At 40.6% G+C, this 21,286-nt stretch overlaps 3 protein-coding genes across 4 annotated transcripts; 1 reads left to right on the forward strand and 2 right to left on the reverse strand.

The window, feature by feature from the left end:
* Positions 1–1,960: 1,960 nt before the first annotated feature.
* Positions 1,961–7,726, reverse strand: prxl2b (peroxiredoxin like 2B). Its single transcript, XM_063910773.1, has 7 exons — positions 7,541–7,726; positions 6,466–6,670; positions 5,983–6,034; positions 5,547–5,610; positions 5,360–5,435; positions 4,393–4,511; positions 1,961–2,268 (listed from the first exon to the last, which is right to left on the reverse strand). The coding sequence occupies exons 1-7, from the start codon at positions 7,709–7,711 to the stop codon at positions 2,242–2,244; spliced, it is 714 nt and encodes a 237-aa protein (XP_063766843.1). The 5' UTR covers positions 7,712–7,726; the 3' UTR covers positions 1,961–2,241.
* A 2,951-nt stretch (positions 7,727–10,677) lies between these two features.
* slc45a1 (solute carrier family 45 member 1) lies at positions 10,678–18,006 on the forward strand. 2 transcript variants are annotated; one of them, XM_063911518.1, is made up of 10 exons: positions 10,678–10,874; positions 11,487–11,927; positions 12,057–12,149; positions 12,429–12,653; positions 12,776–13,653; positions 13,745–13,898; positions 14,005–14,181; positions 14,297–14,502; positions 15,596–15,821; positions 17,306–18,006. In XM_063911518.1, the coding sequence occupies exons 2-10, from the start codon at positions 11,507–11,509 to the stop codon at positions 17,332–17,334; spliced, it is 2,409 nt and encodes an 802-aa protein (XP_063767588.1). In that variant the 5' UTR covers positions 10,678–10,874; positions 11,487–11,506; the 3' UTR covers positions 17,335–18,006. The 2 variants fall into 2 exon arrangements, with proteins under 2 accessions (XP_063767588.1, XP_063767587.1); XM_063911517.1 differs by lacking the exon at positions 17,306–18,006 and having other exon boundaries at positions 15,596–16,207.
* Positions 18,007–18,330: 324 nt separating this feature from the next.
* On the reverse strand, positions 18,331–21,052 carry si:ch211-222l21.1 (prothymosin alpha). The gene is made up of 5 exons (XM_063911630.1): positions 20,808–21,052; positions 20,123–20,209; positions 19,625–19,724; positions 19,332–19,411; positions 18,331–19,216 (listed from the first exon to the last, which is right to left on the reverse strand). Exons 1-5 carry the CDS (start codon positions 20,856–20,858, stop codon positions 19,145–19,147), a joined length of 390 nt encoding a protein of 129 aa, XP_063767700.1. The 5' UTR covers positions 20,859–21,052; the 3' UTR covers positions 18,331–19,144.
* Positions 21,053–21,286: the final 234 nt, after the last annotated feature.

Consider the following 21,286-nt stretch of genomic DNA (forward strand, 5'->3'; position numbering starts at 1 on the left):
ATTTTGAGCAACAGTGTGACTGTTTAATTAGCTGTTCTTAACTAATTGTTTAAGTATGTGGTCAACACATTGATAGAGAGAAAATACCGCAGTGGATATAAAGTGTGAAAGAGCTGTTGGAGGCGACTGAAAGTAAGCATTATAAAAGGTAATATGGAATCGTGTAAGGGAGCCATAAGAGCTACAGTGGTATGCAAAAGTTTGGGCACCCCTCTGAGATTTCATGACAATTTGCTTTTCCTTTATAATAGAAGATCACAGCAACAACATTTGTTTTCCTACAAAGATGTAGACGTTTTAGTGTTTTCCAGACCAAAATTCTTAGGGTAGCATTACATAGTTTTATTATAATAAAATAAAATGCAAAAAATGGGATGTGCAAAAGTTTGGGCACCCTTATAAATAGCATTCATTTCAACACCTGTACGGATTTATAGCTGACAGGTTGCTGCACAAAATTGCTTTGATTAGCTCATTAGACCTTCAATTACAAAGACAGGTGGAACCAATCATGAAAAAGGCTATTTAACATAGGTAATAGCTGGCTGTGCCTGGCCTAGGTTCTTTCTTAGGGAGTGGCAAGATGGGGACCTCAAAACAACTCTCCACTGACCTGAAAGCTAAGATAATCCAACATTATAAATTAGGAGAAGGGTACAAAAAATTATCTGACAGGTTTAAACTGTCTGTCTCCACAGTCAGAAACGTAGTTGTGAAATGGAAGGCCACAGGAACAGTCCGTGTGAAGGAAAGATGTGGTAGGCCGACAAAAATAGGGGAAAGGCACAGGCGAAGGATGGTGAAAATGGTCACAGAGAAGCCACAGACCACCTCCAGAGAACTACAACAACATCTGGCTGCTGATGGTGTAGTTGTTCACCGTTCCACAATCCAGCGTACTTTGCACCAGGAAGAGCTCATTGGAAGGGTGATGTGCAAAAAGCCTTTCCTGAGTGTTAATCACAAGAAGAGTCGCATGAGGTATGCAAAAGCACATCTGGACAAGCCAGAAGCATTTTGGAACAAAATACTGTGGTCAGATGAGACCAAGATTGAGTTATTTGGTCATAACATGAACAGGTATGCATGGCGAAAAAAACACACTGCATTCAATGAAAAGAACTTGTTGCCCACTGTAAAATTTGGTGGAGGATCTATCATGTTATGGGGCTGTGTGGCTAGCACAGGTACTGGAAAACTTGTTAAAGTTGAGGGCCACATGAATTCCTTACAGTACCAGGAGATTCTTGACAAGAATGTTCTAGAGTCAGTCACAAAGTTGAAGCTACGCCGGGGTTGGATTTTTCAGCAGGACAATGATCCTAAGCACCGATCAAAATCCACCAAGGAATTCATGCAGAAGCACAGGTACAATGTTCTGGAATGGCCATCCCAGTCCCCAGACCTTAACATCATTGAAAATGTATGGATTTATTTGAAGAAGGCTGTCCATGCACGGAGGCCAAGAAACCTGACTGAACTGGAGACGTTTTGTGTGGAAGAATGGGCCAAAATACCACCTGCCAGGCTTAAGGGACTTGTCTGTGGCTACAGGAGGCGTCTACAGGCCGTTATTGCAGCAAAAGGAGGCAATACTAAATATTAATGGAATTATTTCTTAGGGGTGCCCAAATTTATGCACATGCCTATTTTTGTTTGAATGCACATAAACATGTTTCTGTTTGACCAATAAAAGTTATTTCACTACTGAGATGTTTCTGTTACCATAAGGTATAACATATGTTAAAATGAAGTTGCTGCTTCAAAAGCTCAGCAAGTGACAAACTGATGCAGTGGTTTTCCTAAGGGGTGCCCAAACTTTTGCATACCACTGTATAAATGATGAATGTAGTAAAAGCCAGTATACCCGTTTGTCATGTCAACAACTCAGATAACTCCCCACCTTGTGTTGAAACTTTATTTGTGTCTGCATCAAACACTTATTGATTGAAGCAAAGTGTGAATTCTAAATGTTTATTATAATTAGAAACATATAAATAATGATTAATTTGACAAAATCAGTGTAAAAAATGTAAATTCATAAAAATATTAATTACATTAAAAGTAAAGATTATGAAATTAGTGTCACTTTTACTGTAGATAAACAGTAATATATTGTGCAACTGTGACAAATTAAATGCAAGAAATTAGGAATATTAGATAATATATATCATGTTCACTTTGTGAGGAATCTCCATTCGATTTGTAGATATTCATCTGGTACCACTGGCATCTCTGTCATCATCGGGTGCAAACATCATCATTGCACTGCAAGAGAGGAAAAGTTACGTCAATTTTATTTATTAAGCCCGATATGACAAAATTGCCTCAGGGGTTTTACAATCTGTACATTTTATGACACACCTTGATGAGAAATTTGAAAAAAGACAAAAACAAACCCAAAAACAGGAGCAAAAAATAGAAGAAACTTCAGCAAAGAGCAACTGAGATTATCCCTATCCCATGGCGGGCAGAAGTGGAATAGATTGTGTGTGTATGGAATAACTAACATGAAAATAAAAATATAAACATAAAGAAAATGTTCCGGGAGGATATCGTAAAAGGTAGGTGAGGTTAAAAGCTTATAGCATATTAAACCACAAAACAAGAACTTTAATATAAATGCAGGATATGGATTATTGCGTAAACCTACAGATTATTAGCTATTCACATTGCCTGCTGCACTGAACCAAGCATTATTTCCACTATTGAACACACAAAATGAACTAAAGTTGAAGAAAATATACTGAAAAGCTCAGCTCATTTGCACTTAAAGCTACAGACACAGAATCAGCATTTTTGAAACATGGCTGAAACAGAGGGGGTTTATGGCATGCTACATTGCATGATCTGTTTGGAGCCTAACACTTCAGAGACATGTTTTGTATATAACTGAGACCTATAATATATTGTTGAATACGAGTTTAATAGGGGACCTTTAAAGATAATGTTAAGCATCTGTTCTATATGTTGCCTCCACACATTAGAAAGTCAGTCAGTAAACATGGAAGGAAATAATAGGATGGTATGATCTGATGATGATGTGGTTATTATGTGCCGACTACAAGACAACCATGAAGCCAAATGTGTCTGACTTTGACGACTGATCTATGAGTTACTTAAAGATAAGGCGATCCATTTCTAGGCTAAAGGCCCATCCGTCTAGACTGAGAGTTAACTCGTCAATGTACTGAAGTAAAGACACCAGAGTTCTCACTCTCTATACACAGATAAGAGATGTAAACACTGTATATCAGCTGTTTTAACAGGAAGAAATTCCTTTGTATTATCACTTTGTGGTCAGGTTTCAACTTTTTCAAGGTCTTTTCAATGCAAAGATGCCAGATAGCATGTGACTCGTACTTGTACTGGCCATGTATTGACCTAACAGACATAAACAAGGTCTATGCTGTTCCCGGGCTTCAGAAATATGTTTTTGCTCTTCAGACAGGTCATGAGGAAGACTACTGTACATCTTGCAAAAGCTCTGACATGGTGAGTTCAGTGGGAAGGAAAGCAACAGAGCCAGGGGCAATGGGCGTTGAAGAGCATGTGCTGGATGTCCTGACGATCACAGGACGAAATGTCTGATGCTCTGGACACGAGATAGTATGTCAATGACCTCCGAGCAATTTCACCACCAAACCAGAATCTATGAGGCTCATACCCCTTTCTAAGAGCTGGGAAATATTGTATTGTGTACATTCAAACAGGTCTCCTTGTTTATAAATGAAATCTATATATTATGAATCAATAAAATAGTCTTACTAATATCATGCTATAACTGGCTCTTATGTGCAAAGACTGTCCATTGATTTAATCTCAGAGATTACATATTAAAACTATTCATTTCTCCATAATATGTATTTATGGAGGACACTGCTGAAGTTACATGATTGTCTTTACGGAGGGAAATTAGAAAATATATTTCATAAACCTTGTGAAAGCCTGCCAATCCTGGTTTTTGTTTAAACTACTTTGTGGTATTGTTGTAATAACCTCTGGGTTTGTGTTTGCAGAGTTCTTTTTAGAACCAATATAGATCATCGTTCAAGTTTAAAAGGTTTTATGACACGGACACTAACAGACCATGAAGATGGAGTAATAAGTGTGAAATTGCCTTTGAAAAGGCTACTCTGATGTGTTTGTTGCTACTGACGTAAAACAGAGTCTGCTGAGGAAGAAACTGACTGAATGACATCACTTCAGTGCGTTTAGTAACCACAATGATACCATTTTATTCAACCGTTTGGTTGGGACTTAAAGTTTAATTGTGATCACCAATAGAAAATGAGAAGTTTGATTGGGAAAGCACAGAAAATATAAGATGAATTGGCAATAGTATCTTAAGAATATAGTGTGGTTTTATTGTATGGTTATGAGATGTCTTACCACTGGCCTCTGTCCTGCCTTTGCATTGGCTGAGATACCCAGAGCCTTGCAAATATCCTCAAGAGGTAGGTGGTCTCCTGGTGAGTCCTGGATGAAGTGCACTAGTACCTTTTCTCCACCTTGGAAGGGAAAAACATATATTTAGGAGAAATTATCAAATGAACAGCCTGTCAAATGAATTTGTTTCAATAAACTCTGAAAAATAAAAGCATTGATAAAACAGCACAGACTAAAATATTCAAACATATTTCAAATTCATGTGTTACTGGTGATAGAAATAGAGATAAAAGTGGTTCTGCAAATATGCACAAAACAGTTTCCCTTCAAAGCCTTTTATTCAATACCTATAAGTAGAATGTAAGTTTTCTTAAATCATCTGCATTTAAGCCGAATCATGCTTCAAGTAGTTAGTTCCTCAAAGAGGAGTAATGCAGATAGGACTTTTGGTGAAGTCCAGACTTTTACTTGAGGTGTCAGACATAATTATCTACTATCTCTGACTGTTTTCTCTCCATAACAATAAGGTGCCCATACCAAACCATAAAGACAGTATGACCACACTAAGAGGAAGAGTTGGTATGGTTGGTATTGTTATTAACAAACAAAATGATTTAGGATGTCACGCAAAAAAAAAATGTCTCTCCATTATGTAGACTCATTAACGAGATGTATTAACCCAATGGTGATAGAATAAACGAAGTGTGTAAAGTCAGCAGCCCCAGAGAGCACTGACATTTAGAGAGCTTCCTATACACTTCCAGTAATGCAGCATTGCCCTCTAGAGGAGGAACTGAGAAACTACATTTCTTTGACCTTTTATTTATCTTCACTTTCTTTTCAGGACAATTTCCAGATGTATCAATGTGATGCTAAAAAGGTAAATGTACATGTTGACATTCCCCAGGTTCAATAGGTGGATTTACTCACAATACAGACCCTCACAAACACCCCCCCCCCCCGGTCGTACCTTTGGACACAATGAGCATGCCTCCGCTCTGAAGCAGATCTCCTGAGAAGTTTCCCTGGATGCCTCCAGCACTGGCCTGAAAACAGCAGAGAAAACAGGCAGTCAGATGTCAGTGTGTGAATGAGCTCATGTGCCTGTAGGACATATGGACCATATGGTCATGATCTGATATGGAGTTACTATTTACCTTTGAGGCTGCATCTCGTACTTTCTTCCCCAAAGCAGCAGGAACCACACTTAAGGCTGTGTATCTGAGTGTGAAGAAACCAAAGTTTTTAAATTAGCGATCATCACAAGGAATCTTTTCAAAGGAGAGAAGATTAGCGCCGAGCCCTGATAATCTTATAATTTTCACAAATCCCAGGAGATAAATTCTAATCTTTTGATAAAAACATTTCAAAAACCAATGCTATTCAGTTTATAATCAAATAAAACCAGAAACCTCCGCTCTAAACAGTTCATTTATAATCAAAGTAGCTACAGATTAATTGTTGTTAAGAAAGTAAATAGTAACAACAAAAAAAATCTGCAAATGAAAGCATTTGACAACAGGGTCCAAGCAAACGGTCGTATAAAATAAACTGTTTTCTTCATTACATTAAGATACTCATATTTGAACTCACCTTTTGAAGCCCAAATCCTTGTAGCTTTTCTTATGTTCATCAACATAAATGGCTAAAAGAAGAAAATAATATGTTTACCATCACACAAAAGGACTGGCTGTTAAAAGAAAGCATGTCTGAGTCCTTGTGACACACCCAATGTTTTATGTTACATAAGGTTGGTTGTGCAAGGGGGACAATGCATCTTATAAAAGTTAGAATGGGTGTAATTGGACTAAATCATCTATTTCACATAGTAAAATTAGGTATTTTGTTTGCAGTTCACCTTCATTTTACGTCATAAATCTTTGGTCATATAAAAAATTAGTAGACCAAAAGGCAACTGATCAAAAAGGACGGAAGTTAAAGAACAGTTGAAGTGAAGCAGATACAAGCCTTGAATGTATTCCATATTTAGTTTGGAGTGAACTGATGGATCAGTGCAACAGAAATGTAATCACCGTGTTTTGTAATATACAGTAAGAGGATGTAAGAAATGCTTACATCCTTTGAAAAACCCTCCTTCCTTGAACTCCTTCAGTCCAAACTCCTCTGGTCCGACCCCCACCAGTGCTACACCATTGGCTTTCAGGTCCGGTTCCAGTTTACTGATTTCTGTTGCCATCCAGCGACACACCTGACAGCCAAACCTGCGCAGGAAGAACAAGACCACGGGCTGGTCCTGCCAGAGAGACTGGAGCGCCACACTCTGAATTACACAGAGAGGGTAACACTCAGAACAGGTGACACACAGGTGGCATATGGGAAATAGGTAAAGGCAGATAGTTTTACATTTTTATTAAGAAAATAATAAGAGGTAAATGTTCTCCAAAAAATGCATTAAAATCTCAAAACAATGATTAACTTTCTCAGAATAAGGACTTGAAATAAATAATGGATGAAAGTGTGTTAGTATTTTGAGATACTAACTAAAGGTGCGATCAAGTCTTTGTTTTGCAAAATAAAGAAAAGTCTCTAGTCTTTCCACTCAAGTCCTAATCTTTGAGTATCAAGTCCTAAAGTCTACGTGCTTTTAACCAATTATTGTCCCAAACCAGGGTTTAAACAGTTATTAGGTGTTGTCAGCTTGATGAAAATGAATGTGGTTAATGTTATTTGCCTAAGGTAATGCACTGACTTGTGGCACACCATCAGAAATAGCATAGCCTACTTCCAAGTGAAGCCACAAGTCATTGTTATTAAGATCCAAGTGCATTGCAGGTACTTTTGATCAAACGGTATAATACTAAGTCATTATTTTTGATAACCTCTTAGAGCAGAAATGGGCTTCCATAATGACTCGTCATCTTGTGTTCCCCTCAGATGATCGTTAGCCTGTGTCAACCTGAGGCTTCATTTGACACCAATTACACTGCCATGCTGGGAGGTAATGGCAGGTTAAATACGGCAAGTATCAGCAGGGAACAAACACAGGTCTCCAGGGGACAGTCAATCTAACAGCGCGGCAGTATATTAAAAGAGAGCACCTTGAAACACAAAACAATAAACCGTGTATACACGAAATAAGAGGAAAGCTCATATTAGTACGGTTAGCTTTCTATCTAAGAAGATGTCTTACCTCTCCAGTTTCACCTCTCTTCAACAAGTTCTCTCCAACTTTAACAAGGTCGACGTTTGCCATTTTATCTGACCGAATAACACAGACTGAACCGGCTTTACAAACGTAAAAGAAGTGGGCACGTTCTACATTGTATAATCTTATTGCAACCTTGTTGCAAAACATCTGCATCCTGATACGCCCACGTAGCTCTAACATCCAATCAGATGCTGTAGATTCTGAAAAGTCAGCCAATTACAGCCGCTGATATAGGAGCGGAGGCGGGGCTTAGTGAAGACATCTCCACATTAAAATCATTTTTAAAACGCCTTTAGCTGTTATTTGTTTTCCGTTTAGACAACAAGTGAAACCAGTTTTAGCATGGACTCAAATTGGTGACTGAGTATTTAAAAATGTTCAGTATTTAAAAGGTTTTTATTTCTATTTAAAATAATACATGTTGCACAAGGTGTGGTTCAGGTGAGCTCAAAGGTAATGCAATTTATTGCATGGCCTTTGTTTGCGTTTTATAGCTGTTTTGGTCCCGGTTTGTCTGTTTTGTGATAACCCCTGAAACAACAACAGCCCTTTTGTTTTGCAGTGGTGGTGAAGGCTGATAAGATCAGTCATTTTGTGGTAGCAAACATGTGGAGAGTGCTATAAATGTGTTTAGCTAGTGCCTGAGAGGGTTTACGTAGTTTTCAATGCAGGAGCAGAGCTTCCTTATCACTGAAGTTTTTCTTTAGGGACATATTTAAATCCTGTCATGGTTTATGAAATAAAATAGAAGATGTTATCAGGCTGTTTTAATGGTATAGAAAACTACTGTCGACTTGAGTTAATTATTCATTTATTGCATGTCATAGCGAGACTAGCATAGCAAAATGACTACCTTCAATATGTTGGATATAGTTTCAAGGTCCTGGCTCAAGCCTACTGGAGCACTTGATAAAACTAAAAGCTTGTAAGGGAAATCTGTTTAACCATTGCCTTTTCTTACAAGTCAAAACACCTTTTGAACCCTTCGTTTAACATATTACTCTCTGTCACACATTGCTAAACCAAGCTAATCATGCACACCTGCTTTCACTATCACTGAACAAATGGCAGGCCAATTAGCAGATTGACCAAAGACTGAAGTAGACTAAAAATAATGGGACAGCCTGGTGGTACAGCTCTGGAAAAAATAGAGACCACTCCAGATTTTTCTTGAATTTCAATCTCTACATGTATAGAGCTCCTGCGGTCACGTGACTTTTGGTTGGGAGCCACCATTTTGGCAGTCAACATGACCACCGGTGCCAGTGTTTTCTTACCGAGCGAGTATACTTCTCATTTTAATTCAAGTGAAATTCGGCTTTATAGTACAAAATTAGAGAGATTAAATATAAGCGACCCATATAATTCACCCGGTGTGCTTTTCAAGAGCATAACCTCCTGCTCTGAAGACGATGTACCCGACTTGCGCTACGCAGACATCCACAGCTATCTTGTAAGCTTTCCATCAGTGTACTCAGGAGACTCCCTCAGAGCGTACAAAAGCTTGGAGGCTTACAAATGGTGTCAGTCCGGCTTCGTAAACAACATTCAACTGTGGAGTCTTACATCCAAAAACTTCGGCATCATCACTGCAAGGGTAAGTATTAAATTATTCCAGTTTGATAGGCAGTGTCACGTTAGCATTGTTTGTTTATTAGCTTGGCTAGCTACGGAAGTGTCACGTTAGCATGTTTTTTAGCTTGGATAGCTACTGCAGTGCATCTGTAACTTGCTAGTTTGTATTTTTGATCGTACTCAACCAAAGTGGCTGGCGTTTTTTACCTTTATTTGTTTACCACTAGCTTGCTACAAGCTAACTTGCTAACTGGCTAGGCTGCGCCAGAGCCACACTTGTTGAGTTAAAAAGGGACATCACAGTGTCCGTTAGCTATAATAACTGGGTGCTACTTCTTAAATTAAACTAATTAAATTTAATTAAACTGACCAGAAACTTTTTGTAGCATTGTACTGTATTCCTTCACCCACCTGATATGAAGTGATCACTGCATAAGCGAAAGCCAACGGCCGGGGGGTCCCATCTTTCAGTCTTTTTCTGAAGGCTCCTGGCTCTTTTAATCGCTCCAATCCACTTCTCCCTCCTCTCCGCGTCTTTAGGAATGCGATAATACGATACACCTTTCTTTTTCCCACGCCTATTTGTGCAACCTGGTGCACAGCAGTTATCCACCATCCTTGACAGTCTGCCAGTGCCTGTCAATTTACTGCCGCGATGACTGCCAAAATGGCTGCCCCTGTCGTATCTCGTCACGTGACCAGCATATATGACATCATCTGCAGGAGCTCTATGGCAGCCATTCCATTCAGTGTCTGTTGAATTGCAACACAGAGAAATGTCGCCAGTAGTTTATAGAATAAAAAACAAATAATCATTTTACTCAAATACATATCTCTACATAGTAACCAGAGAAACTTATAATGCTGCAGTAGTCTCTTACATTTTTCGGAGCTGTATCTTTATATGAAGAAGAATTACAGTTGAAAACAGCATGGCATATCGACAAACAGTGGGAGCCGATACAGTGATGTAGCTCTTGGGTTGTAAAATGTTGTTATTTTAAGCACTTTCACAATGTTATATTTTGTGTTAATGCATTATCATAGCTCTATGATGTTTTGGCAGTGAAATATTCAAACCCAAGATAAGTTTTAAGTAAAATTCTAGGACATCTTTTTCATGTTTTCCACCTTTCCCCAAGTAACCTAGAGCATGGCATCATTTTGTTAAAAGAAGTAAGGATTAGGAATATAATTTAAAATAAAATTGGATTGGTTTGACAATGCTTAGCATCAGAACATGAGTTTATTGCTAACCCCACAGTAATTAAAACAACTGAGGGCCCACTAGTATTACACAATAATCTCTAGGCATTGCACCAATAACTGTAAAATAGGTTAACTTTTATCAAGTGTGCTGAAAAGCATCAATGTAACTCTACACAACATTAATATTCAGTAAATATACACATAATTCACTATTATATAAATGCATTTCTGAAGTGCAGTGTGTGCCTCAGGTGATGGACAGATGTGCTTTTTGTGGCCACGATGCTGATGTTGCAGGGAGGGGCGTGACGTCACGATAGGAACCGGGCGGAGGAGGCGAAGGTGGAGAGGAGAAGAGGGTGAAAGAGAAGGGACGGATGAGAGAGCGGAAGGGATGACTGCACGAAAAGGAAAAAAACAAAAACAAAACAATCATGACTCCTCTAATTCATCCTAGGTTTTTGTTTTATAAATCATAATGCTTTGTCTACGACACAGTATGCTGCAATAAATGACCAGGCTCCCCGATAAGGTAATTATCAGCTTTCACGTTTATATTTTGCACGCCTGCATCATCTTCTAAAACATTCAAGTAGGCGACACTCCGTGATGTTCACCTTAAGAAGAAATTGCAAATCGAGGATAAAATCGAGGGTCATTAAAAGAAAAGCCTACACAAAAGGGCAATCGATCGGCTACGCGCTACATACTACAGTTGATCACATGTTTAGATTACGTTTAAGCGATATGGCATCCTTGTGACCGTCTTGCAAGCCATCATTATAACCCCTAGCGGCTCCATTGTGTCCGATTTGAGCTTCCTCCATGAAATATTAAAATAGAAACAAGCTCCATGAGAGCGGTGCCGCATACTTCCCTGCCGTAGTCAGCCACGCCGAGCACATGGGCTTTGCGCACAACACTAGCATGCGCATTGGTTGCAGTGCGCCATGCCCTCACTGCTGAGCTCGCTGCTGTCTTCCGATGACTGCAGTATCTTCTTGGTAGCACTTCATAACCATGAGCAGCGCTAAGTTGCTCACATCATGCTAAATTGTGGTGATCTTGAATGACCTCTAACATGAAAAATCATCCCCAAAGAAGTTTAACCTGTCAATGTGTGTCATTCTATTACATGCTGCAGTGTAAGCTGGCTTGAGAGAGATGTCCTCTCCGGGCATGGGCACCCCCAGTGACCCCCTCCTCACAAGTCCAGGAGGGAGGTTATCTGCAGCTCAGGAAGGCCTCTGGAGGAACTCACTCCCCAAAACAGCCAGCTTTCCAACATCCACCACTCGGCTTCTCAGTCACCGAGCCAACAACTTTCAAAGACATCCAAAGCGTCGGAAGCTGATCAGACCTTCACCTCCTCCACCGCCCAACACACCTTGTCCTCTAGACCAGCTGGACCTCAGTGAGCTTCCCCCAAGACGTACCTTCCAAGAGCTGCTCTTCAATGGCTGTGTTCTGTTTGGTATTGAATTTAGTTATGCCATGGAGACGGCTTATGTGACTCCTGTGCTGCTACAGATGGGCTTGCCCGATCAATTTTACAGCTTGGTGTGGTTTATTAGCCCCATACTGGGTAAGTAAACAGCAGGCAAGATGAAACCATGGTGGGCAAGAATATGTGATGCATCATCGTGTGATTTTCACTAACAATAATTTTGTGCAGAATTTAATGCTCTATCTCCCTCCACTGTTTGGCTTGAAGGATTCCTCGTTCAGCCTCTCCTCGGAGCATGGAGTGATCGTTGTACATCCCGGTTTGGACGGAGGAGACCCTTTATTTTTGCTTTGGCTATAGGTAAGTTTGATTATCCACAATATGAAGCGAAAACACTGGATTCTATGCATCCCATAATATGTATGTATGCATAAATACACATCTTTTTTTTACACTTTTGACAACATATTGATGATGCCCAAACTCCACAGCCGTTGTAAATGTTTACTAATTACCAGGATACCTTGTAACCATGTCACATTAAACAACTGGAAAGCGGTTATAAGGATCAATTAGCAAATTTTACCATACTTATAGAGTGTCAAGATGTTGGTTAAACTGTACTTTTCTCTTATGTAGGTGCTCTGCTAGGTCTAACCCTGGTACTGAACGGGCGGGACATTGGAGGTGCGCTGGCTGACACTGCATCAAATCATAAGTGGGGAATCGTTCTGACGGTGTGCGGTGTGGTTCTGATGGACTTCAGTGCTGATTCAGCCGACAACCCGAGCCATGCCTACATGATGGATGTGTGTAGCCCAGAGGACCAGGATCGAGGGCTGAACATTCATGCACTACTTGCAGGTAGGAAAACAATGACTTTATCATTATACATATAGCTTATTTTGTTTAAGGTCATTTTGTTAAAAAATGCACAATTATTATTATTATTATTATTATTTGTGTTTGTTAAACTTGCTCTGCAGGACTCGGTGGTGGATTTGGCTACATCGTGGGTGGCATCAACTGGGACCAGACACAATTTGGAAGGTCAATGGGAGGTCAACTACGAGTCATATACATGTTCACGAGTATCACTTTGGTGTGTGCCACAGCCATGACTCTGTTTAGTATCCCTGAACGCACCCTACCAAAGAAAAATAATTCCAGCAAAACTCATCTAAAAAGCCCCAGCCTCCCTCTTCCTCCCTCTCCCCCTGTCCCTCCAGGATCAGATTTGGGACTGGATGAGGAAGACGAAGATGCTCTTTACAGCTACCATTACTCAAAGTCTCACCCATATAACTCAAACCCCCTTGCACATTCTTGCAGCGCCAATGCACGGCTCTGTGCTGGTCTCACAAGCCCCATATCGCCCATGAGCCCCCTCACTCCAAAATATGGCAGCTTTATCAGCAGGGACAGCTCGCTCACAGGCATCAATGAATTTGCCTCTTCATTAGGAACCTCCTATATAGACAGTGTGCTCATAAACTGCTACACAGGTCAGCAGACTCCACAGGCTCTGGCTTCTAACTCCACTCCGGTTCCCCTGCCTCCAGGGGACTCCCCTTATCCCGATGACTTCACACAGGGAGCAGGAAGCCGTCCTGCAGGACAGATCCAGGCTGATGTGTCGCCTCATTTGGCTGGGGAAGCTCAGGATGCGGAAGCGCCACAGCCTGAGGGAGATGCACAAACTCAGGTCACAGCTGGGACTCAGCCTGGTGCTGGGTCACATCGGCGCTCTTCTGCTGGTATCCTGAAGCGACCCCAGAGTCTTGCACTAATCGAGGAGCCCATGGCAACACAGATTGTTGGGCTGGAGAACGGACGCAGGAGAACGGTGACCTTCAGTCAGCAGGTTGGCATATATTTTGAAATTAAAAAAGCAGTTTAGTCAGTTACCATCTTATCATTTTCAACACAGTGTCTGTCTTTTGTCTCTGATGAAGGTTGCAAACATTTTGCTGAATGGGGTGCACTATGAGAGTGATCTGAGTGAGAATGTGGAAACAGGAGAATCACAGATGTCAATTAAACTGCTGTGTATAGCCATCTACCGGATGCCTCCCTCTCTGCGGAGTTTATGCACTAATCATTTCCTGGGTGAGGATCATCACTATTGAGTGTTTTTGCCCATGAAACACTGCAAAAAAACACATCTGTTCTCAACTTAATTTTCACTGAGCTGATTCTTGTTGGTTTTCTGTAGGCTGGCTGTCTTTTGAAGGCATGCTGCTCTTCTACACTGACTTTATGGGTGAGGTTGTGTTTGAAGGAGACCCCAAGGCACCCCACGACTCTGAGGCTTACCAACGGTACAACGCCGGAGTTAGCATGGGATGCTGGGGCATGTGCATCTATGCATTCAGTGCTGCTTTCTACTCAGGTAAGCTCCACTGGCTATGACATCTTTGCAGGAAAGAGTAATTTTACAAAGAATGTGTCTTCTTTTCATTGGCAAGCCTTACATGTGTTCCCTCTGTTTTCTCTTTGGGTTAAAGCCATATTGGAAAAACTGGAGGAGCGTTTCTCTGTTCGAACTCTTTATTTTTTTGCCTACCTGGCGTTTGGTTTGGGCACGGGCCTGGCCACACTTTCCAACAACCTCTACGTGGTACTTTCTCTCTGCGTCACCTATGGGGTGCTCTTCTCTTCTCTATGCACGCTGCCTTACTCTCTGCTGTGTGAATACTACCAGAACCCTCAGGTCAGTGTCGAAATATGTCACTTGTTAAAGCTTTCTGGTATTTTACCATGATCAAATAAGATGAGAAGATTTAAACTTCTCTCATATTTGTTCAATATATATAAAGCCACAGTCAGCAACTGGCGAGCTGGTGCAGACATTTTTGTTGTTGTTGTTTGTGTCTTGCAAAGAAATCGTACTCTCAATGAGTTTTAGAGGTACTGGTAACTAGAAAAATCATGTTACCCTTGTTTCCCCGTTTCCAGTCTTAATATACAGTATAGCATACAGACAAGATCATATCAATGGGCCTCATTTATTTATATCTTCCAAAACAGGTCCTGCGAAAAGTCTACATCAGACTCTGTGGACGTGTTCCTAACCGCAAAACTGTTATCACCTCTGTTCTTATAATGATGGTAAATTGAAAGCATGTCACATCTGATCCTAATTAGCAACTATGCCCAGCCAAAAAGGATTTGGAACTGAGGAGCCCTGTTCACGCATTAAAATTGAAAATGAAGGTTGAGAGAACAAAGTTAATCATGCCCAAAAAGAAGTCTAAAGAGGACCATAGTTGTCGATGTACTAACAACAAGCAAGCTTCATATTTAATAGCATAGTAGTAGATATAAAATGTCACAAAAAAGATAATGAAATGCTATAACTCATTATGCGTTTATGTATTTTTAATAGACCATAATGCTTTGTGAAATAATGAACTTAAGTATTACATAACATTATAAATAATACAAAATAGGTGTAAGTATGAGTCCCAAATAATAAAAGCCTTGATGATTGTCAGAATATGTGGATTTTAAGAAGCCATTTCTTGAGAACGGTTATTGACTGAGGCCTATTCCTCTCAATAAATCTCAGCAAGACAGTGACTTAGCACATACAGCTGCGGAAAAAAACAAGAGACCACTCCAATTCTTTCTTAAATCTTTATCTCTACATGTATGGCAGCCATTCCAGTGTCAGTTGAATTCCAAAACAGAGAAAAATTGCCTGGAGTTTATAGAATACAATAAAAAAACAAAAAAACATTTAGCTCAAAAGAAGTACCTACAAAAAATAAAACAAGTAACTGATAATGCTTTTTGTCCCTCAGTTCTGTGGCTCATCAGAGGAGGGGACCAAACGAGGGATGGGGGTGGACATCTCTCTGCTCAGCTGCCAGTACTTCCTGGCTCAGATCCTGGTCTCAGTGGCGATGGGACCTCTGACCTCACTGGTGGGTGGGGCCCAGGGAGTGATGTACTTTGCGAGCCTGATGTCATTCGTGGGCTGCCTGTACTCCTCTCTCTGCATGGTGTACCAACTGCCCCCACCTGAGGGTGAGCCCCCCGATAGCGAGACCCAGCCACTTTTGGTGCACATTTAACAAAGCCTCTTGATTTACTTTACTTCAATCACAGCCATACAATCACACACACACACACACACACACGCACACATACTCAACGGGCACACGCTCCCACGCTGTCACTTGGTGTCTGAGTGAGTTGACCTTCACAGCACTGACACATTGCACATCCTGTACAGCACAGTTCCATATAAAGTTTCACAATATTCAGCACTGCTCTCCTCAGAGCTAAACAGACAGACAGACAGACAGACAGACAGACAGACAGACAGACAGACAGACAGACAGACAGACAGACAGACAGACAGACAGACAGACAGACAGACAGACAGACAGACAGACAGACAGACAGACAGACAGACAGACAGACAGACAGACAGACAGACAGACAGACAGACAGACAGACAGACAGACAGACAGACAGACAGACAGACAGACAGACAGACAGACAGACAGACAGACAGACAGACATTGGCCACTGCTCTAATTTGTGTTGAAATAACCAGTATGTTCATACAGTGTGTGTGCCCATGCATCTTTTCCTAACTTTTGCTAATGAATGTGAGACCTTTTGAATGCATTGCGGGACAAAATGTGTGTGATAGAGTGAGTGAGTGACCTATTTGAAGATAGCTTAGCCTCTTCTGTCTGATTATTTGTTGTCAAATCTTGCATCATCTTTTCATGCTTGTTGGTGTTTAGTATAGAAATGTTGATCACCACGTACAGGCTAACCACAGCTTTCCCCCTCCTTTTCTTCCTGTTATCGGTTGCCCAACGTCTGCATGAGCTGCAATGTAATCTCTTAATGCCTGTGTTAATGTTTTGTTTTACGGCCAAGGGAATGTCTACCTGCCTGTTTCTCTGAGTTAGCGTATTAGCATCACACCTTAGGCAGGATCTTTCTGACTCAATGATTGTGCTGCCAGTCATTAAATCAAGAGCTTTTTTAATTTAGCAAACACATACTCTCTTGCTGAACACAATTGATCAGTTACAGTCTAGAAGGGCTTCACATTTTTTAAAGTAAATAGAAACCCCACTCTCCACACAAGCTATTGATAATGAAACTCACCAGTGTGCCATCCCTAAATTTCCCACTTTGGTGCTGGGTGACTTTTAATTTAGCACAATGCTAATTAACTGCTTAATCAGCATAGATCCATAGCTAATAGGATGACACACACACACACACACACACACACACACACACACACACACACACACACACACACACACACACACACACACACACACACACACACACACACACACACACACACACACACACACACACACACACACACACACACACACACACACACACACACACAGAAATGTCTGCTGGTGGCAAATTCTGTCTGGGCCCTCACTAAGCCATGGTACAGCCGTGAGCTGTCACCCTTCTCCAAGCCATGTCATTGTAATAATGACAATGATTCTTGTCATTATCAGGAAGAGGAGAAGTTGAAACTGGGGTGTGAATCAGCATTCAGTCGGAAACCGAACAAAACAGAAGATCAGCAAACAGGGAGAAGACTCATATGGGTAACCCTGAAGGTGGACAATGTAAAAAAGGAAGACACTGTGGGGGTTCATAGAGCCAGCATCAAGTGCTTATTGTCATCATTAGGGCGCATGCTTAAGGTAGTAGGCTTCAGCTCCTCCATGGCGGCCCATCAACTCAGTAATACCTACTTTTGTTACCCCCTTTCTCAACAGGAAGTCTCAAACGTCATTCCTTTGTCCATCCTAACGAAGCCATCTGCGTAAACAAAATGGTACATATAATTGTTTGTTTTAAATCTGTCCGTGCCATGAAATACAGCAGTATGCTTTTGTCTGTTCTGCCTCAACACGACTGACTTCAGGACTTTAACAAAGGTTCATTTTACTATTAGTCCTTTCAAAGCCTACCATACTGATCGTTTCATTAACATATGGTGCAGTCTTAGTTGCTGCCTCAGCAAAATGTCAATTGCCTACTTTTTAAGTCTCCTGGACTGACTGGTTGCCCGCCATGCCAACGTTTCTGAGGAAACAGTACCTGTACGGATCATGCTGTTGCAGCTTGCTTGAGAAAAAACCAACACTGAGTTTCTGTGTTATATGGTACCACTTATTGCTCAGTATTAGCAGTGTTACTGTAAAAGCTACTTATTCAGGTTTCAGTTCAAACTAAAAATCATAATTTTTGACTCCTGTGTCAATTATTGTTATTCACTGATGACCGTTGTGGCACATACCAGTTGTTAGAGATAACTATCTGCAGTCTGCAGATACACCACACGAGGGAGCCATGACACAAAACTGCAACATTGATTCTGTGCACTCTTCCATTACCAAGTGGATAAGATCATTCCTGCATCTATGCCTGCCATTTTCCATGTTTAGAAAAATTGGGTCAAGTGACATCATGTACTTAAATATGCCATGTTATTAATAAGCACTTAGGATGAAGTAAAAACACAAAACAGATATAAGTAAAAAGACAATTTATTTTTTTTGTCAGAATATACAAAGCAGTGGCTGAAGTAACCGAATGTCATTCTGGATCTGAAAAAGGCAGTCTTCGACACAAAACTGGGCTACCCAGCCATAACATAAAACTGTAAGAAAAACAAAGTATAAATGGTACAAACTTGCGTGGAATGCATACAGAACAGATGACCAAAGCTTTAAGATTTAAGAGGGGTTAATTAACATTGCAAAGTTGTACCTCCATAAAACAAGGCCAAGCAATCTTATCATGGAGGCACAAGACAGATCCCCTTTATTCATTTGCACCATCTGTTATGCTAACAGGGCAGCCAAGCCAAGGATTAAATAGCAGCTCAACACAAAAAAAAGTATGCCTCAACTAATAATGCGAAAAACTGTCCATTAGCCCCTGCTTAAAACTTATCTTTGGTCCTTTTAGTGAATCTGAGAGGTCAACATGAGCCTATGAGGAAGTGAGCAGCTGCCTGAATTGTATGAATCATCTGGTCAGCACTGACATGAGAGATTGTGCTTCTAACATACTGATATAAAACCTCAAGAAATGAAAAAAACTGATCTCATGGTGTGGCCCAATTTGTACAAGTAAAAAAAAAGCTCATTTTAAAGACCAATAAATAACATTTCATAAAAAAGGATGCAGGGCCACTAGGTTTCAGGACTCCAGTGCAATGTGATAACATGGGAGCAAACAAAAAGAAATATTTCTCAAAAGGTACAGAAAGCACAAGCTCTACAACACGATGTTGACCAGGCTGGTAAGACAGTGCTGCAAACAAGTAGAAAGGCAGAAACCTAAGCCTTCACTTCTGCCTCTTTTGAATCGCCATTTTCCTCTGTCTTCTGCTTTTTTGTCTCCACCTTTTCCTATTTAAAAATAAGGACAATAATTTATGCATTAGCAAAGACTGAACATCACCAGATTAAACACACTAAAGAAAACCTTATTAAAATTGTATATTTTAGTCTGGGGACAACCCACCTCCTCCTCCTCCTCTTCAGCTGCACGCTTCACAGGCGGTGCGTCAGTCTCCTCAGCAGGGGGCGCCTCCTCTGCTTCTCCTGTAAGCAGTGTGTCACATCAGAAAATACATCTTTCACATGGAGTAATTAAGACAAGATTTATGGGAAGAAAAAAATCTATCTTGTCAAAGTGGAATCTAGAACTCAGGGCCACACAAGTTGACAGTGTTAATGAGGCAAATTTAGAAGCAACTGTTTCTTCTTAAAAAGAGAATTATTTTCTTTTACCATAATACTGCTTTATGAACATACCATTTCCATTCTTGTGTTTTTCTTCTGCTTTGTCTTCTGCTTTGTCTTCTGATTTGTCTTCTGCTTTGTCCTCTGCTTTGTCACTGTGGTCAGCACCATTCTGAATGAAAACAGGGACAATTCAGTTCAGTAGCACATCATAATTCCTGATGGGGATTTTTAAATATAAGATAAATGTTAAACCGACAATGGATTTACATTTAATCCTAAGCATATTTGCACTCATCCCCCCAGAGCCTTACATGTACACACTCCTCTGGGGACACTTAAAAAAGGCATGCTGTGGAGCTCTCATTACCTCCCCTGGGGATAAGCTACCCTAGAGACACCAATGGAAAACGTCTAAGGGCTGGCTAACTAACATCTGTCCCATTTCACAACCCAAACAAAGCACTGTGTGGAGGGAGAGCAGCTGAACAGGATGGGGGGCGGGTGCAGCGACACCTGCATGATGAGGGGTGCAAAGACAAAAGGCCATGAGGCTGGTCCTCTACTCACTGTGCCATTGGCAGGTGCGTCCCCGTTGTCGGTCTTCTTCTTCTTCTCCTCCTCCTTCGCTTCTACTTCTTTCTTCTCTTTCAGCTCCTACAAAATAAAAGCATGTCTCTTGGTTAATAAAGCAAAGAGTTTATTCTGAAGGGGACCGGGCTCCTACAACGTCTGGTTTTAATTAAAAGAAAACTCGTTTACCATATGTGGGATAAAGTATAATTAAAGGAATACATTGTCACACATAATTAGTTGCAATGGTGAACGTTTTTATCCCAACTAGTAGTGTAATATAAGACTACTGTGGCTTCCCGCCCACAGCAGCGGCTAAAACCAGACGCACCGTTTCTGCCGCTTTGTCTGCTCAACAAGACACTTTAGCTAACCTATTCATATCACATACGTTTGCATTTTCACACACAATATTTAGCCGCCATGCTGAAAAATAAAAAATAAGTCACCTTCTGAAATTGAAACCTAAGTCATTTAGGTAATTTACATTTTCCCTAAATTAACGTCATTGTTTAAACTTACATTAAGTAAATTGAACGTGTAATTCGACCGACAGTGGGTGTTCAACAGGAGCTAGCTAAAGACTTGTTTATACACGTATAGCTAATAAAACTACTTTTTTTTGAAAGTTCAAAATGTTTTAACACGACAGCTCAACCGAGAAAACCTGAATGAAACGTACCTTAGCAGTAACCTCTGCAGTTACGGTCTTGTCTACAGCTGTGTCGGCCATGGCAAGTTTTTGTGTATTAATTTAGACAGTTATAATCCTGTTCAGAAAAAAAGATGCTTAATTTCTGGGCTCTTCGGCGTCGTGTGATAGTCCAAAGAAGCTGAGAGAGAAGTGATGTCTGTCTGTCTCCGCTTTTCTTTGAGCTTGTTGAAAATCCTCTCCCGTTGGCTACAGCGGGTCGCTCCCGCAGATGATTGGACAATGTCGATGACTGGAAGGTTTGATTGGAGGGATATCACATCAATCAAACATTCCATCCCGCCTACTTATGTATCTCATCGCTGATTGGTCGTTCTTTTTTAAAGCGCTGCACTAAAGTACCAAAGCGACTTCCTTCTACATCAATCCATCTGTTTGGATTAGATTTTTCGTTACAAAACTTTTATCAGTAGATGTAATTGGTCCGTTTTTTAAAGAAAAAACAACAA

The sequence above is a fragment of the Eleginops maclovinus genome, chromosome 20 (genome assembly GCF_036324505.1).
Source record: "Eleginops maclovinus isolate JMC-PN-2008 ecotype Puerto Natales chromosome 20, JC_Emac_rtc_rv5, whole genome shotgun sequence".
Classification (NCBI taxonomy): Eukaryota; Metazoa; Chordata; class Actinopteri; order Perciformes; family Eleginopidae; genus Eleginops; species Eleginops maclovinus.

What these genes read in the sequence shown, in the direction of transcription:
- prxl2b (XM_063910773.1), bottom strand. Translation starts at nt 7,711, where the DNA reads ATGCAGATGTTTTGCAACAAGGTTGCAATAAGATTATACAATGTAGAA. An exon ending in AGGAGGGTTTTTCAAAGGAT is followed by an intron (nt 6,035 to 6,465) that starts GTAAGCATTTCT and finishes TTCTTCTTTTAG; the next exon opens with CCATTTATGTTGATGAACAT. An exon ending in AGGCAGGACAGAGGCCAGTG is followed by an intron (nt 2,269 to 4,392) that starts GTAAGACATCTC and finishes CCTCTCTTGCAG; the next exon opens with TGCAATGATGATGTTTGCAC.
- slc45a1 (XM_063911517.1), top strand. Translation starts at nt 11,507, where the DNA reads ATGTCCTCTCCGGGCATGGGCACCCCCAGTGACCCCCTCCTCACAAGT. An exon ending in CATTCATGCACTACTTGCAG is followed by an intron (nt 12,654 to 12,775) that starts GTAGGAAAACAA and finishes CTTGCTCTGCAG; the next exon opens with GACTCGGTGGTGGATTTGGC. An exon ending in CAGTGCTGCTTTCTACTCAG is followed by an intron (nt 14,182 to 14,296) that starts GTAAGCTCCACT and finishes TTTGGGTTAAAG; the next exon opens with CCATATTGGAAAAACTGGAG.
- si:ch211-222l21.1 (XM_063911630.1), bottom strand. Translation starts at nt 20,858, where the DNA reads ATGGCCGACACAGCTGTAGACAAGACCGTAACTGCAGAGGTTACTGCT. An exon ending in ACGCACCTGCCAATGGCACA is followed by an intron (nt 19,725 to 20,122) that starts GTGAGTAGAGGA and finishes GTTTTCATTCAG; the next exon opens with AATGGTGCTGACCACAGTGA. An exon ending in CTGAAGAGGAGGAGGAGGAG is followed by an intron (nt 19,217 to 19,331) that starts GTGGGTTGTCCC and finishes ATTTTTAAATAG; the next exon opens with GAAAAGGTGGAGACAAAAAA.